At 41.7% G+C, this 19121-nt stretch overlaps 1 protein-coding gene across 1 annotated transcript in view; it reads left to right on the top strand.

Moving 5' to 3' along the window:
• The window catches only part of WLS (Wnt ligand secretion mediator), a 44810-nt gene extending 40079 nt beyond the window's left edge, over positions 1-4731 (top strand). Inside the window, exons 10-12 of the mRNA XM_081324607.1 lie at positions 654-737; positions 1144-1297; positions 3709-4731. Coding sequence (XP_081180733.1) covers positions 654-737; positions 1144-1297; positions 3709-3818 — 348 coding nt within the window. The 3' untranslated portion in view covers positions 3819-4731. The remainder of the gene's footprint in view (positions 1-653; positions 738-1143; positions 1298-3708) is intronic.
• Positions 4732-19121: the final 14390 nt, after the last annotated feature.

Below are 19121 nucleotides of genomic sequence, written 5' to 3'. Positions count from 1 at the left end.
GAAAGCATGTAAATTCAAGTAGATAAATAGGTACCACTTTAATGGGAAAGTAACAATGTTCAGTGTTTTATCATACATTTTGCACCATAGGGTGATGTGATGCTGGCAACATGACTCTGAAAATGTCTCCAGACAGCTCTGGCTCAATGACTTAAAGAAACAGAGATGAGCATCACCCCTAAAGCAGAGTAAAACCCACAGGGACTTATTCTCTACTACAGACATGTCAAACACAAGGCCCGGGGGCCAGATCCAGCCCGCGAAGTGGTTTCATGCGGCCCGCGAAGCCATCCTGGAAACAGTGAGGGAACGGCCCCCACTGCCTTGGCCCTGGCCCAGAGACCCTCCTTCTGCCAGAGACCCCCCAGATCTGTCCCACTCCTGCCCAGGCCCCCATAGGCACCCTTGATGCGAACGATGTAGAGCTGGCCACGCCCACCCAGTAGGCCATACGCACTCTAGCCACACCCACCCAGTAGGCCACGCTTACCCATGCCACGCCCACCTGGCCCCCTGAGGGCAACCACAATGCTGATGTGGCCCTCAATGAAATTGAGTTTGACACCCCTGCTCTACTATATAGGATTTCTTCTTCAGAATCTTCTATTTGGAATATTTCAGTATTTTTTGTTGTTTTTCTCTCTCTCTCACAGGGACTGATTTTTCGGTTCAAATTCTTGATGCTGATCACATTAGCTTGTGCTGCCATGACAGTAATATTTTTCATTTTCAGTCAGGTGAGAAATCTAAAATGACTACTGAAAATTTCTACAATTATTGCTATCTAGTAGTAATGTGTTCTGCTATTTTGTTATTTTATATCTTGAAGCAATGTATCAACAAAGGTTCTTTTCATAGCTTTATTTCATCACTGGGGGGAAAGAGGAAGCATCAAAGATCTCTTTCCCTGATTTAACATTAAGCCCAGCTACTTTTCTTGTTGTTGGCTCACTGCAGATAGGGAGAGCATCCCGTTAAAACCATGCAGTGGAGTGAAGGCCAGAAATAGATGTTTCGGGGGATGAGGAAGTCCTTCTATCGGAGATGAAAATCATTGACTTTGTTCGCTGATTGTCTGTCTGTGCTAACTTTACGCTTATGTCTTCACTGCTGGATTACATATCAACTTTTCATCCTGTTTAGGTGACTGAAGGTCACTGGAAATGGGGCAACTTTACATTTCATTGGAACAGTGCCTTTTTCACAGGGATTTATGGAATGTGGAACCTTTATGTCTTTGCCCTGATGTTCCTGTATGCACCTTCCCATAAAAACTACGGTGAAGATGAGTCAAATGGTGAGATGCAGTTTCCTGCACTGTACTAAAACTAATCAGTCAATTAGAAGATCCCTAGCATTATACGCATAGTTCTGTTGATTATGGGTTTGATCTGCTAATAAATACCCTGAGATAGTGTGGTTGATTTTATTTTATTGATATGGCCAGCCATTTGCGTGGCCTGAGCAGGAAAAGATATAATCATAAATGTAATCATAAAAAAGCCAAAAGTAACATAGATTACTTCATAGGTTCAGCTAATCTCCTGGCCCCTGGGCCTGAGAGAACAGTAAGAAGGGCTTTCTGAAAAAGGTAAAGGAAGTTTAGATTGTGAAAATATGTACTAAGGAAGGAATGGAAAAGAGATTTCTGGATCTGAGAACTGATTTTTTCCCCATTTTGATTATACACAGTACAACCGATCTGTAACAGCTTGTTGCACAAACCTGAATCAAAGTAAATCCTGTACTAGATCCTGAATTAATTGAAAGATTATTCTCAGTTTCTTTATATCCTGAGATTTATACACACTTATTAAATGCAAGTCCCACTGCACAATGTTTATTTTTAATTAAAAAAGGTCCTATTGCACAATGTTTATTTTCATTTCCATTTGTGTGCTTACACACAAAGAGACACACACACGTACAGCTCTGCTTGTTGTTAAAAAGAAGGTACTGATATGCAGGTTCTGAGGTTTTGCTGGTAAAAAATACAGGAAACCAGAAGTTGCCTTCAAGCTTTACGTTTTTATTCAGCTGAACAAAAAGACGGGCTCCTTTAAATGAGAGCAGCCCCGAAAGACAACAAATCCTTGTATTTATTCTTTCTGGTTACATAACCAAGCCATCCAGCAAAGCTGACACGCATATGGTAAAGATTTCACCCAGTAAGTCTGGCATACTGTAGATAAGAGAGCAGAAGTAACAAACAGGTTCCCTTTTGGGTGTTTCCCTAAAGATATTGTATGTTCTTGGGTGAGTTAGGACATTGAGTATTTTCCTTGTTGGCCTTTCATGACCCTGCATCCAGGACTTTGCAAGAATCCAAAGACAGTAGGGCCATCTGCACATTCACAGTTGATATTTCCTAAACCAGAGGTCTTCAAACTCGGCCCTTTTGTGACTCATGTACTTCAAGTCCCAGAATTCCTCAGCCAGGTATGCTGGCTGAGGAATTCTGGGACTTGAAGTCCATGAGTCACAAAAGGGCCGAGTTTGAAGACCCCTGTCCTATACTGTCCCCTAATTCCGGGTCAACATAATCCCCCCTTTCATACTTAGAGCAGTGCATGAAAGTATGAACACGGGATAGGCTTCTGTAGTATACAGGCCACATTGTTGAGGACAGGCAGAGGTGAATAGGAGCAAGCAGTGAATGACACAACAGGATACAAGAACAAGGACTACTACAAACAGAGTACCAAGAATAATTCCCTAAACCATCCCCATACAGCATCAGTAGAAATTTTCGGATTTTTAGGGTAATTCCTAATTCCTTCCTCCATGAGATGAATGGTATTCTTGTGTTGGATAATATGAACAGAGGGAAAGATAATCCCGATGGTACATGTACCAGATCAGTAAGCTGGCAAAGACTTACAGGCAAACTGATCACAAAGGAACCACCAGTCCAAATGATTAGCAAGATAAATGCCTGGTTCGCCTTCCAATCCCTTAGGGCATATAAGCTCTTAACACCAGACATATAAGTCATGAGTCCCATTGCTGCAAACGAACTACAAAGAGCAGAGGGGACCTTCTTGTAGTCAAGGCCAAAGGTCAGGTAGATCTGCCCAGCCAGAAAATAAACTGCTGTAATAGTTTATACACAATTATGATCACTATCCAGTTGGGGAAGAAAAGTTGCTGGATTGAACCTGCTACTGCACTCTATATGAATTTGTGAGTTGTCAAGGAGTGCTATCTAATACAGTCCCAGTCAGGAGGCTGTAAGCCAATGCCCCCCCCCTGGATGCTAACAAATCCTGGATGGAATGGGGTGATTCCACTGTGATAGGAGCCCCAAAGGTTAATTGTTCAGCAGCCCCAATAGAAGAATGGCACTGCAGCCACCCAAAGGCATGCTGGCCATCCTTGAGCAGAAGTGAGTATTTTCCTTGCTGGCCTTTCATGACCCTGCATCCAGGACTTTGCAAGAACCCAAAGGCAGTAGGGCCATCTGCACGTTCACAATTGATATTTCCTATACTGTCCCCTAATTCCGGGTCAACAGTATTATTACTGAACAAATATGTGGATGCATGCACAAAGTGGAGAAATAGCCCATTCCCCCATTTTATTAGTGGAAACCATGTCCATTCATGCAACTTCTCCATTGCTTACTTCTTTCTAAATGCTGGGGTAATTTTGCAATAAAACTGTCATCATGGTAACACATTCATCTCAAATGCAGTTTTGTGTTTTCAGGTGACTTGGGAGTTAATACTGGAGAAGAACTTCAGCTCACTACTACTATCACTCATGTGGATGGACCAACCCAGGTTTACAAATTGGCTCGCAAGGAAGCCCAGGAATAATCACTTCAGCACAATTTTACTTGTGCCTAAATACAAATTACACAGCATGATGGTAGTATTTTCTTGCAAGGATTTGTTTGGAATCATCTGAAGGGTGCATTGCAGAAAATAATGAAAATGGTGACTATCTGGCAAGAACTAATGGGATGCTTATTATCAGTGTATCTTTCTTGGGGAGAAACTTCTGTCAAGTTTGAATTCTTTTAATTCTTTGTCTTGAGCAATGTTCCCCAATCTCAAAATATGTTGGGTGCACAATTCCCACAGCCAGCTTGACTAACCAGTTTGGGAAAGACCGGTCTTGAGTATTAGCACCAGGAATGAGGTGGGAGGAGTGGTTACTCCATAAGTATTTCCTCCGTACCTTTTGGGTGCATTTCACTATCTACGAACAATGGCTGCTGCTGCTGCTATGGATGTTCTTGGGAAACTAATTGGAATACGTTAAGTGCTTCCTAAGTCGAGGTTTTATACAACACTCGCAGTGCATATGTCTGGAACCAGTTTAGTTATTTGCATCATATGTAGCCAGTTCAATATTTACATACTTTAATGAATGTGTTCATGACTTTTTTTTATAGTCTAGTGTAACACTGCCTTTTTTAAAGTTTGGTACAAAAAGAGGACATTTAGAAACCTCTGTTCACGTATGAATATGTGTCCCGAACTCTTAACAAGTCCTTTTGATGTAGATATCTTTTTATATACTTTAAGAATTCTTGTTTACTTATATATAATTCCATAGAACTGAATGGGGTGTGCAAGCGTGTATGTATGTTTTAAAATCTTATTTTCTTTCTTTTTTAAAAAATGTTCTAAGTAGCCCTGGGGACCACTGTACTTCATCGTTTTGTACTACAAATAAAGTATAAAAATATGGCTTTTGTGTTGACTGAAATTGGTTAAAAAAAATCAAGATATTGCTGCTGTATTTTAATCTGTCATCCTCAGTGTGCTTCGTTAGAAATAGTAAACATAACTGGGATAATGCTGACATCTATTGGAAACCAAATGCTCTCTCGTGAACCATAATTACTCTTGACAGTTGAAAATCTAGTATAAGCAAATGAGTGGAATAAGATCTATATCTGAGAAACAAAGATAGTATAATATTCCAAACAACCAGAATAAAATATGACATGCCTATAAGTATCATTTGGAGCAAAAAGCCAAGAAGGAATGTCTGAACAGATGCTATTCCTCTCCTCTGTTTTACATAGCCCTCTGCAAAGACTGGATTCAATGCTGTTGAAATTGTGTAGATTGGAAAAAATGGGGCTTCCCGAGTACAGAATCAGCCCAAAAAGGAAATGGGGTTCTGTTTGGAACATGGAAACCAATATTAGTAGTTGTGGCTCTTGTTTATATAATGATGAGCATATGCAAGATAATGCTTAAGAGATGATAGCTTTCATATAAACTATTCACAAAGCTTCCCATTTTAGGCAATTTCTAGAAGTGGTCTGAGGATGGATGCTTTTTCTTTGTTTCTCCTTCAATAACAAACTTGGATATAGAAATTGAGTAGGCAAAGGTCTTCTCATGGAGATCATGGATCTATGAAAAATAGTATAATGCTTAGGAACTTCCATGAACCACACAATGTCTTCTGGATTTGTTGGAATATATCCTCACCATCTTTAGCTGAGTAGATGTAGGCATCAAGTTTGGAGAACTTGGCTCATAGCTGGTGGCTGAAAAATGCATTTAACAAAATTGCAGAGGGCAGGGAAATAATCCAGATTTGATATTATTTTGGAGATTTGGATATGTCCATTCTATGCAAATGGATGGAGCCTGAATTTTCAAACTTTTGGCTGGGAATGTGTAGTTGTATATGTGATATATTGAACTCTCTCAACTTGCCAACCTTCGGCATTCTTCTTACTGGTTCCTGCGTTTTCTGGATCCTGCTTCAGGCTCAGGGAATGAGTCCAGCGAGCACAAGGTTGCTAGTGTAGCTTGCTAGCTGACCTTGAGAGGGGGGGAAATGCCTCTTCCCTCCGGCGTGTGCTGCCTTTCCCTCGTATACTTCAGCTCTTTAGTCAGTGAAGCAGGATCCCACTTTCGTCGCCACTGTTACAGTTGCAAGAAAAAGTATGTGAACCCTTTGGGGTTATGTGGAGTTTTGCATGAATTGGCCATAAAATGCGCTCTAAATGTCATGTAAGTCACAACAATAGAAAAACACAGTCTGCTTAAAATAATACTACACAAACATTAGCTGTTGTCATGTTTTAATTGAACATAAGATGGAAACATTTACAGTGCAGGGTGGAAAAAGTATGAGAACCTTTGGACTTCATAAGTGGTTGACCCTCCTTTGGCAGCAATAACCTCAACCAAACGTTTCCTGTAGTTGCAGATCAGACCTGCACAACGATCTGGAGTAATTTTGGACCACTCCTCTTCACAAAACTCTTTCGTGTAGCAATATTCTTGGGATGTCTGGTGTGAATTGCTCTCTTAAGGTCATGCCACAGCATTTCAATCGGGTTGAGGTCAGGACTCTGACTGGGCCACACCAGAAGGCGTATTCTGTTGAAGCCATTGTTTTGTTGAATTACTTGTATGCTTTGGGTCATTGTCCTGTTGCATCACCCATCCTCTGCGGAGCTTCAGTTGGTGGACATGGTCGTACGTTTTCCTACAAAATGTCCTGATAAACTCTGGAATTCATTTTCCCATCAATGACAACAATCCGTCCAGGCCCTGAGGCAGCAAAGCAGCCCCAAACCATGATGCTCCCTCCGCCATGTTTTACAGTGGGGATGAGGTTTTGATGTTGGTGTGCTGTGCCTTTTTTTCTCCACACATAGTGTTGTGTGTTTTTCCCAAACAACTGAGTTTTGGTTTTATCTGTCCACAGTATATTTTGCCAGTAATGCTGTGGAACATCCAGGTGCTCTTTTGCAAACTTCAAACGTGCTGCAATATTTTTTTTGGACAGCAATGGCTTCCTCTGTGGTGTCCTCCCATGTACTCCATTCTTGTTTAATGTTTTCCTTATTGTAGATGTGTCAACAAAAATGTTAGCATGTGCCAGAGATTTCTGTAGGTCTTTAGCTGACACTCTAGGATTCTTCTTTACCTCATTAAGCATTATGCGCTGTGCTCTTGCAGTCATTTTTACAGGACGACCACGCCTAGGGAGAGTAGCAACAGTACTAAACTTTCTCCATTTGTAGACAGTCTGTCTTACCGTGGACACATGAACATCAAGGCTTTTTGAGATACTTTTGTAACCCTTTCCAGCTTCGTGCAAGTCAATTCTTGATCGTAGGTCTTCTGAGAGCTCTTTTCTGCGAGGCATGGTTCACATCAGACAGTGCTTCTTGAGACCAGTAAACCCAAAATAGGTGTGTGTTTTTAAAGGGCAGGACAGCTGTCAGCAACACATCCAGTATCACACTGATTGGAGTCAAGGTTGGCTCACTCCTGGCTCCAATTAGCTCTTGGACAAGTCATTAGGCTAGGGGTTCACATACTTTTTCCACCCTGCACTGTGAATGTTTCCATCTTATGTTCAATTAAAGCATGACAACAGCTAATGTTTGTGTAGTATTATTTTAAGCAGACTGTGTTTTTCTATTGTTGTGACTTACATGACGTTTAGAGTGCATTTTATGGCCAATTCATGCAAAACTCCATGTAATCCCAAAGGGTTCACATACCTCTTCTTGCAACTGTAAATAGCGGGTTCTTTGGTGTAGGAATGAAGACGCAGAACAGAGTACAGGATAACTCATTGTTTATTTCGTGCTGGAACTGTACTGAGGGAAATGCCTGCAACTAGCTGCAATATATAGTCTAGACTCTAGCCCCTAGGCAGCAGCCAATAGGTTTGAATCAACCATTGCCACCTGGAGATAGCCAATTGCAGCACAGGAGACTTGTAGTCTGGGTTGCTGGAGAGCCCTTAGCTGCTCCAGCAACCCACATGGTATTTCACAAGAGCCCAGTACATAACAGTGTGGTGTGATCTGTCCATGACAAGGCACTGATGGCAATATCCCTCAGACTGCATTTCATCCCTCCAAAACAAAAGACCGGATCTAGCACATGGCCATCCTGTAGATCAGGCCTGTTATCTAGGTCAAAGCTGTGGTGACCATGAGCTCCTGGCTGCCTCTGACTCTGCACCCAAGGAAAGCAAGTTGAAACCCCAAAGACCATAAACCTGCAACACCAGCCCAGATGTAACATCGAGCAGTATGGGCACAGAGGCTGAAATTAGCAGCAAATCCAATTGATCACTAAGGCCCAACTAGGCAAGTAAGATATCACTCCAGCAAGTCTGCACTTCTCACAACCCCCCGGAAAACAGCAAGCCTCTTCCAGTTGTGGGATCCCAGCCTTTGCCAAACATAGTGGCCTGTTTATGGGCACCTTTCAGAAGGCACCCTCCCTAGGCCCAGCCATATCTCCGTAATATACTAAATCAGTCCTGAGCCTTAAATCTAGGATAAGAGTTTTATAAGAGACTACTCTGGCATTCAAAAGCACCAAGTGAAGTCTAGAGGTACCTGAAGCTCAATAACAAGAATAAACCAGTGGATAAACTCAACAACAATAAACCAGTTGAACGGCTTGCCTTCAGAAGTTGTGGGTACTCAATCACTGGAGGCTTTAAAAAAGGAACTGGACAGCTATTGTCTGAAATGGTATAGACTTTGAGTCTCCTACTTGAGCAGGGGGTTGGACTAGAAGAACATCTGAAAACATTCTGAACCAGGAACTGATAATGAGTACAGAAAACCAGAAGGTGAGAACCCGTGTAAGAGCGCTGCTCTTTTATGCTAGTAAAGGTAAAGGTAAAGGTTCCCCCACACATGCGTGCTAGTCGTTTCCGACTCTAGGGGCTGGTGCTCATCTCCGTTTCAAAGCCAAAGAGCCAGCGCTTGTCCGAGGACGTCTCCGTGGTCATGTGGCCGCATGACTAGACACCAAAGGCGCATGGAGCGCTGTTACTTTCCCACCGTAGTGGTCCCTATTTTTCTACTTGCATTTTTACGTGCTTTCGAACTGCTAGGTTGGCAGAAGCTGGGACGAGTAACGCGCTCACTCTGTTACGCGGCACTCGGGATTCGGCCCGCCAAACTGCCAACCTTTTGTTCTGTTATGCTAGAGGAACATAAACTGATCTTTTCCATACTTTGGTCACAGTTGTGTTTTATATACCTATTTGCAAATTCCATGTAATACATAAAGGCACTATTATAACATGCATTCAGGAACATCATGTTATCAGGATATCTTTCTATAAATTCAGAGCAACTATCCAGACTAGAAGGCTGGGCTAACTAGGCCCTTGATTGCATATGACCCCATTGCCTTTTCTGCATTGGCTGGTATCTGTTTTATATTTTCTTGCCCTAGAGCAAAGGTATAAGGGATAGCTCTGTTTTAATTATTTTATTGATTCCTAATCCAATCCCTGTTAAATCCCATTAAATAAATGTTTTCCTCTTTTTAATTCATCACATTCAAGGCAAATAATTTGCAATTGTCATTGGGGATGTATAGAAGAGTTATGGTAAGAACCAACAAATTGGGCATAAACAACCTGCTTGTGAGCAATGGTTATTAGAACCTTCAAAATGAATTTTTAATTTGGACACTACAGTATTGTGGAATAAGTAACTCAGATTCCTTGTAAAATCTGTTGAGTCATTTTTGCTTTTTAAAAGCTGTAGGCTTTGAACCAGTTCAAACTACTTCCCGTATCCAGTATGTTTATGCTTAGATCTCTCAAGTTGGGATCCAAACCTTCTCTCCTACAGTTATAAAAACCTAGAGGCCCTGCATTTACATGTGTTTCAGAATATAAAAAAATACTTTGCCAGAATTAAAAAGGAAAAAAATCCTAAAATACATCAAAATATAAACATTCCTTTTTAGAACAAATGCCAATCACACCAACTTATATTTCATCTACAAAGGGCCATTTGGAAAGTTGAAAGCAACAAAACATGTCCTCAATCCAATGTTTTACATCTGGGCTAGTAGAGTTTTTTCGCCCCAACTGCACATTATCTAGTTTGCTATATTCTAATATGTAAGTCTGATATCCAATGTTCATTACAAATTGCCACATTCAAAATTTTTGGTACATAATTGAGCTTTATGTTCACATGTTTAAACTTTTAAAATCTTATTAATAAAAATACAAATCTTAAACCAACACTGGACAACCAAAGACCAGCTCCAAAACATACCGGTTAAAGTTTATTTAAATGCATTAGATCACCAGCATTTTTATTAAATGATAGATAGTGGGGGTTTTTTTGGAACATTTGCTAATAAACATGAAGGCTTTTGATGAATTAATGTTTTAATATTGGAAGACACAAATCCAACCTTCTTTAAAACATGAAGCTCCCATAGGATATTTCAATTCTTTATTTAAAAGTTTGCAATACGTTTTGGGGATGGATAGAATGATTCCCAACATCTTCAGGTTTTCGGGCTATGAGACAAATACAGTGCAGCAAATGCTGTATCTTCCTGTCACAAAGCTTTTAATTCCATTTATATGGCATATTTCTGTAAAATGGTTGATGCTGGAGGCCAGCCTGAGCATAATATAGAACAGCAACAGAAAAAAAGCTGTCAGGGTTGTAAAGACTGCTTTTTCTTAGAGGAAAAATAATCTTAAAGTACGTTTAAAAATAAGGGGTAAGGTTTCTGAAATGGATCCTAGGGTAAGATGGTGGTGATAGTGATGGTGCTGAAAACCCATTTTAAAGCCCTTCCTTTCCATTTTCAGTGGTGATAGCACAGGTGCCCAAGACAACTACTTTCTAGCCTTTCCTCAAAACACGTCTGTTAGATCCTTTCATTAATTGATGCCCCCAGGATTAAATAAATCTGACTTGTCCTTGTAAGAATGAAGATGCTTTTCCTTGCAATCTGAAGGCCAAGTATGATGTGCTTCCTTTGAGGCACATTAAAAATTTTCTTGTCTTCTTGTTCTCTTCTTTAGGAACTCGTTTACCTTGTTCTGCTCTCAGCTTGATTTTTAGGATTGACCTAAGCAAGCACATACACAAGGATTTTAGAACTAGCAAAACAACAACAACAACACAGATCCAGCAAGGTTTTTGCCAAAATGCTTTACTGTTGCAGGAGAGGAGTAAACATACTTCATTGCCCTCCTCCATCTAAATTCCTCTCAACTGGGTTCCCCATAATTTTTGCAGAAGGGCTGCTTAGGTGGTGAGAAGAATGGCAGAAGATAAATTATTTCTCTAATTCTTCTAGACATCTGAAACAGAGAGGAGTTTAATCAGAACGACCTTCATTCCTTTTAGTGCGGTTATAACAACTGTGCAGGCCATGTTAGGATTGCTAATTCTGTATCTCTGCCTAGAGCTCTTCCATATAATCCATGGTAAGCATGGTGATATAAGTCATGTGCCTGGAGGTAGCTTATATTTTACTGATATAAAATAGCTTAAGTACAAGACTAGAATGATCACAAAGCTAATCAGAGAGCTTCGGGACTCAGCATGGATTCAAGCTTTGTAGCTCTCTTGTCAAAACAATGCCTGCTATCTCACCCTGGATTGTCAAAGTGATGTCACAGAGGTTCTGTTCCCACAGCATGCTTAATCCAGGCAGTCAATCCTTTCAGGGCTTCTGACAGCGTGCTGTCACACCAATTGAATCAAGTCACCAATTGGGGAATAGAAGCCCTGCTTATGTCCTCCCCAAAATGCCTGGTTTTAGCCATGAGCTTTAGCACCAGAAGACCAGCAAATTTTTATTTGATCATGTAGGCACAGTCTGGACTACCAGACTTTGGCACCGAGTTCTGCATTACAGAGGTTTGTATTTCCAGATAAACTTTCTTTTGAGCTGTTGTTATCATTGTTTTTGGAGGACTAAATACACAAAACAAGAGAACTGGGTTTAGCATTATCAGAAAATGGCTGCCTAGCTGGAGTATAACTGGTTCTAATCCCCTGGAATTTAATTTAATTTATTCTCTGGAAAGTAGATAATTAAGTCAACTAACTCCCTTTTGGTGTTCTCACAAGCCACAAACCATCACTCTTATTGATCCAATTAAATGGGTTGTGGGGATGGGAACACAATACAGTAAATGAGAAAATGGGAAACCTATAAACTAGAAATTGATTTTTATCTTAGAATTGTTGAGCTAAATGATAACTAAGTTCACACATCACACTAAGATGTGATGTGACTTGTTAGGTATCTTATATTGGTGAACTCACAAATTGTGACTCGGTATCTTATCACAGTGTTCCGCAACCAAAGAACCTCAGCTGCCTGACTTTTCTGCACAGTGTTGTCCTTTCTGACAATTCCAGGTCTTCACGTCCACCTGCCGAAGGCCTTCAAAGAGAAGGAATACTGGGGTTAGCATTATAAGTGAATCTGGGACTCAGTAACTATCCCCTCTCCTGCCTTTTTAATTGTTTTCTCCATGTTGTCTATAACCAGGGCTTTTTTTGTCATAGAACGCTCAGAATGGAGTTCCGGCACCTTTTTTGGATGGATCCTTGTATGGTAGGCAAGGCAGGTTGTATGACATGTGTGAGTTCCGGCACCTTTTTCTTTTACAAAAAAAGCACTGTCTATAACCAACCTGAAATAATAGCTATAGGCTAGAAGAAGCAGAAGGGATCAAGGGGAAAAGGTTACAAGAAAAGCCGCAACTATTCAATGTCTCAATTTGGTTGGAACTGCTAATCAACCTCCATTTCTGGGTATGGCTTAACATACCTAATCTAAAAGGAATCAATAGGCACACCAACTTTATTGACACATCCAACTTTATTGACACATGGAGAGATAAAAATACTCCCCATTAGGAAATGTTGAGATCAGGAAGAGCTTGTATGCTAAAAGCTGCCTAAACCTTGAGGCACTTTCTCAATGCAGCAAATGTTAAATCCTTCCATGAAAAGCCAATCCTAACTTGACTGGAAAAACTTAATCCAACAAATGTAAAGAGACGTTTCTGATTTATGACATGATCCTCTCCGCCTCTCTTAAATTCCTATCACGTTGTTCTCCAGGAGGCAGACTCTCCAACCTTCATGTCATACGTACACAATGGGCACTTGAACAGTGATGTCACTGGGGGTTATTTATTCTCTACTTAACTAAAAAGGGAGGACTTTTTTCTCATTCAAGTAGCAAGGTGCTATTGCACAATGTGTGTGTGTGTGTGTATGTGTGAGTGCATGCACGTGCGCGTGTGCGTATGTACGGCAGCATATCAGTAACGCCATAAGGTAGAGATTTCTTATATGCATTAAAAGGGAGGGTTCCTCCAGCTTTCAGTCAATGCATAGAAAAGCTCTCTGTTCAAAGGGCATGCACGACAGGCTTTCAGTCACCATGGTTATGTCCTCATGTTTCCTGGGGAGAAAGCCGGCAGCAAGATTAATCAGCATTGATCGTGACCAGCTTCACTCAGCCCACACACTACTGAAACAAGCCGGATCATGGGAGCTGACAGCAAGTGCAGGTAGGTCCTTGACTTACAACTAGAATCAAGCTCACAATTTCAGTCATAAGCTGCCAGTGTATAATAAAGCAGTGAGCATACCCGATTTCACCTTTTCCACAACAGTCATTAGGTGAACACAGCGACTGTAAAGTGCATGTTGCAGCTGTTAAACAAACATTGTTCGCCATGGGTTGCTTTTTGCTGGGAATAAATGCCAGTGGCTGGCAAAAAATAAAGTCATAAATCACAATCACATGGCTGCAGGGTGCTGCAAATGTCCATAAATGCAGTTTGGTTGGCAAGTGCCCAAAATGTGGTCATGTGACCCAAGTTCCTTTTTCGGGGTCTGTCATAACTTTGAACAGTTGATAAACAACCAGTCATAAGTCAAGGACTACTTGTGGATGAATGGGGGCAAGGGCTCTCCATCCTACAAGCAGAGTATAAAATTCATTTACTAGAAGTGGAAGCAGTCCAATGACTTCCAAAAGCTTCAGATTTTATCCAGAAAAGGCAAGGTCTTTCTCAAGTGGAGTTTCATAGAGCCTCAGGTTTTGCAAGAGGTCACTACAATTTCCATGAGAGATTATAATTAAAAACAAACTTTAAAAAATACTTTGCATGCTGTGGCATGCTATGTTGAGAACACTGCAACTCATCTTATTGATCATGCTAACGTACCCTGAGCTGTGGATATATAATTATTTTTAGGCAAGAGTTCCCTCACACCTGAAAACTGGTTTAAGGGTTCCTCCCCAAAAAAACAGGAGTTGTGAAAGGCTGCCTCTAGAAAGGGTGGGCAACTATGGCAATTTCACAACCATGTAGACTTCAACTCCCAGAATTCCAGAGCTGTCATAGAAGTACCCATAAGGGCAGTAAAAATGCCAAGAACCAAGACAAATCCGCAAAGCTTTGTTTGGTTTTAGCTAAGTAGTTTATTAAAGTCAGCCATTGTGATTTCTGGCTTAGTATGGTTTGTGAAAATTAATGTATGGCCTATCAATAAACTGTGATTAAGTAAACCATGGCTGGGTATTGCATGAGTGTATACAGTGTTTTGGTTTGGTCTTTTCTTTCTTTTTTTGCCAAAGTGTGTGTTTTTATTTGATTTTTTTTATCCTACTTTTATTATTTTTTATAACTAACACAAGGCAGCGAACATACCTAATACTTCCTCCTCCTCCTGTTCCACCCCCTCCCCTAACAACAACTCTGTGAGAATTGGTTTAAGGGTTGAGGTGTGAGATGGATTGGGCTGAGAAAGAGTGACTGGCCCAAGTTCACCTGAGGCAAGACTAGAACTCACAGTCTCCTGGTTTCCAAGCCAGTACTTTTCATTATCGTGTCTTCCCATCTCCAGATGAACAGCAGATTTAGAAACCATAAACTTGGAGCTCTGTAAAGTACCCTGAAAAGGTTAATGTTTAAAGTAAGTTAGCTTTTAAAATTAATGTTCTTGATAATGCAGCCACCCAAGGCCAATTAAGTAGCAGTTGGAGCATGCAGAGAAAGAGGCAACCTTCAGGAAATGCTGTCGGCTCTTGGGTGTTTTAAAGACTATAGTATAGAAAAGAAAAATAATTCTGTTTAGGAACCTTTAATTGTTTTGTACTATCTTTGCATAGTTCAAGAATTTAATTGGGCTGAACGGGCTTTGAATTCCAACTAAAATGCCAGTTAAATTCCCATTATAGTTTCAATTTCCCCCCCCCCCCCGTCGACTTAAAGTGGTCTCCCTTTTCGGTTTCTTACTAAACATTTGTGCTATCTTCTGAACGTTAATTGAAGGGTAGTGTTTTCCCTCCAGCAAAAGCCAGCTGAAAACTGTAGCTGAAAAAAATCCCTCCTATAGAAAAAGGGTAGGCTACAGTAGGGACGCAGTGGCTCAGTGGGTCAGGACGCTGAGCTTGTCGATCAGAAGGTCGGCAGTTTGGTGGGTCGAACCCCAAGTGCCGCGTAACAGAGTGAGCGCCTGTTACTCGTCCCAGCTTCTGCCAACCTAGCAGTTCGAAAGCACGTAAAAATGCAAGTAGAAAAATAGGGACCACTATGGTGGGAAGGTAACAGCGTTCCGTGCGCCTTTGGCGTCTAGTCATGCCAGCCACATGACCATGGAGACGTCCTCAGACGAGCGCTGGCTCTTCGGCTTTGAAACGGAGATGAGCACCGCCCCCTAGAGTCGGAAACGACTAGCACGCATGTGCGGGGGGAACCTTTACCTTTACCTTTACAGTATTCACGATTCAGCATTTGTGGATGCAGGATCACTAGAAACATTCAGGATAATGAAGACGGACTAAAAAAAAATTCATTCGGTAGCAGTAAGAGCGAAAAAAACTTCAGTTGAAAATATCCTGAAGACAGGTATGCTGGGGATCTATAGCTCTCCGAGCTAAAGTGAAAGGTCCACAACAGTGCTGCATCCATTATTTTATCAGGGTTTCCCTCCATTCTCATTAATTGGATGAGGGAGGAAAAAAAAAATAAGCGTTTCCTTGTACCATCCTCTCTCCAGCAATCTTGGCCTCCCTGGATGGTTGTGCTTCTATTCAGTCCCAAAGAAGACATAATCAAGAATCTCTTTCCTTTGGTCCTTTTCAGATTAGGAAATGGAAGAACCGAGGACAAGCAAAGCTAATGGGGGAAGCCAGATTCACTTAACAACCGTGTTACTAATTTAACAACTTCAGTGGCTCACTTAACAACTGTGACAAGAAAGGTCGTAAAATGGGGCAAGGCTCACTTAACAAATGTCTCCGCAACCGAAATTTGGGGCTCAATTGCAGTGGTGAGAGTCGACGACTATCTGTATTGTAACAAAGCAGCCAATCTGAAGGAAGTCTCACTCCTGGGAATCATGTAGAAAAGTAGAAGGGGGACGAAAACATTAGGAAACTACAAAACAGATTTGAGCCCAGAATTTAACCTTCTTTAGCAGAGTGTCCATGGCATGTCTCAAAATCTCAAATGTGCCCACAAACCAAATATTGGGGAGCCTATGTAAAGATGATGTGGATATTCTGAAATCATGCACTTTTCCTTTGCTGGGTTTGAATCCTTCACACTATTGTTTATGCTGAGAGCTTCCTCAGTTTTCCCTGTAGATGCTACCGTATCCTGTCGCGTCGAGCGACCGATCAGGGTTCCGGCCTCAACTCTTAGAGCCCCGTAACAGGGGTGAGAATTTGGAGGGACCCTCGCAAGGGTGAACACCTTGAATATGGAAGGATTTTGCCCTTTGCCACCGACCCAGTGTGCCGGACGTTCCGACGGTCACACTTGGGAACTGCGATAGCGCAGGAACAGAATCCTAGGACAAACTGAGGCACCAACACAAGTTTGTTCAAGGTGAGAGAGCACAGAGTGCCCGGGGTGGATGGTGTTGCCCCCCGAACAGCTTTGCACAGCACTCTTTTATTGAGCAGTTTCACCAGGGAGGGGGAAGTACACACATGAGGAAGTAACATATGGAAGGTCATAGGAAAACATAGCTCATTGCATACAACTGCTAATGAAGAGGGCAAAGGTCATCACAGGAAACAATAAAGCATAACTTATCGTATACAAATGCTAACAGAGAAGACAAGGGTTATCACAGGAAGGCATAACTTGAGGCAAGGACAATTACAGGAGACAGGAAGCCATATCTTGAGGCAAGGGCAATTACAGGAGACAAGTCTTGTTATATACAATTGTAAATGGAGGAGGCAGAGGTATTTGTTGTATACAATTGTAAATGGAGGAGGCAGAGGTTTATCACTAGAGACAGGAATGCAGAACTTTATAACTTTCAATATAGAAGGCAAAAAGGTCTTTGGGAGTCTAGGATAACTACAACTCCTCCTTTTCTGTTTTTTAAGGCCAATTACTGAGAAGGCCCCTCAATGTAGTCCAGAACTTTCTCTTCTAGGACACTTACGCGGGAAAAAGAGAAATCCTTCGATACCTCCTGTGCCGGCGCCAGTGTTCCTTTCAAAGAGTGTTGGTGTGAGGGTTCATCAGTCTCTGAGTCAGAGGTAAATTCTAAAAGAGGATGTTTGTATTCACTGTCAACAGTGTGTTTCATCAACAGAATGTCATCGCTAATGCTGCTCAGCCTTCGTTGTAGGAAATCTAAAAGTTTACCCATAACACATGGGCCAATTGCACATGCAAGTAATAATAAAATTAAAGGACCAGCTATGGCTGAGAAAAGGGTGGTCAGCCAGGGAGAGAAGTTAAACATTCCTTGATACCAAGTATAATGCTGGGAGCGTTCCCCTTCTCTGTCTTTCAATCGTTTGTTTAATTCTGCCATGGAGTCAAGCACAATACCTGAGTTATCAGTGTAAAAGCAACATTCTTCTTTCAAAGCTACGCATAGGCCTCCATTTTTCAAGAAAAGCAAATCCAAGCCTCTTCTATTCTGTAAAACAACTTCAGATAGTGAGGTGAGAGAATTTTGGAGAACAACCATAGACTGTTCGATTCGTTTGAGGTCTGCATCAATTTCGATACTTAGCTTGCGGATGTTTTGGTCACTCAGGACCATACCTGCAATACCTGTTGTTGCACCAGTGGCTCCCAGGCCTAAGAGAATGGCTAAGGTCATAGTGGTGATTACCTCGTGCTTAGCTCGAAGAAAATATTGGGGTGGTTCCATACGGGAGATAAAGTCATTATCAGAAAAGACAGACATTTTTGGGAGAAGGTAAACCTGGATACAAAAGGCTTTTTGTGTGTGTAATATGTCTCCACTGACACATGCAGTGGCACCAGTGGAGCAGGCCCAGATGGATCCATTGGAAGGAATGAAGAACTGACCCTTAAGTCGTTTGGAAAGATCTGCTGTTGTAGAGTGAGTATACATTGTAGACCACCCCTCACTCCATAAGGAAGACCTGTCCTTTCATTTGGTAAAAATATCATACAAGATATATAAGCGTCAGATGAGGCATTAATACAATAGTGGGAGTAATTAGAAGGTACATATCCAAGACAGCATCCTTGGCCTTCAATGGAAAATATAGTTATAGAAGAATTGGACCACCTGCAAGTGGCATCAGAGGTGCTATTTGCAAATGGGGAGGGGGAGCCAATAGCTTCATAAAAAGGGGGTTGAGAAGATAAGCACAACCAACATTTGGTATCATTGTCAGGGAGAGCATGGGCTGCTACCAGGGCGTCGTGTGTGGAGGAAACAAGAGTTATCAACGGATTAGTTTCCCTTGGAAAGGGTTGTAAAAAAGGAGAGTTATTGTGCTTATTTGGACCCACAGGTGGGGATACTTCTAGGGACATAGTGAGTCGAATTATGAAAATATTACCTGGATGACGGTATCCGGAATTATCATTGGATCTGCCCCCCCACTTTTTCCCTGCTAACCAAGCAGCAAGCGGGAGCCTTTTTCCATGTGACGTGAAGGTAACGTACATTGGGTTGAGGCGAACACCACAGCAGGCCCAATTGCTGCATGAGGACCAAGGCAAGTTGGAGTCCGGCCCCAGTCCTGCCTTGATGTAATCAGTAGTGTAAGGTGCAGTCCACCAAATTTTTCCTGTGGACACACATTGCCAGGATTTGCAATACCAATCAGAGGCGGTTCCACATTCGTCTATATGGGATAGGTCTGTAATATAGCCTGGGCAAATGTACAGGCCTGGGCCTGTGTTCCAGACCTCACGAGGGGAAGGATCGCACTTTGTTTTGTGCTTAAACCCATGGGCTCCTACGAGCATTTCAGCAAAGTCAAAGTAGAGCGTGGGAAACCAGGGCCACAGGGTACGGTTGGAAATGGAGTATAGGGTGTTTCCTTGAAAGTCAGTGATAGTCCAGG

The sequence above is a fragment of the Vipera berus genome (assembly GCF_964194415.1).
Source record: "Vipera berus genome assembly, chromosome: 3".
NCBI classification, from domain to species: Eukaryota; Metazoa; Chordata; class Lepidosauria; order Squamata; family Viperidae; genus Vipera; species Vipera berus.
This window is presented reverse-complemented; position numbering and strand designations above follow the sequence as displayed.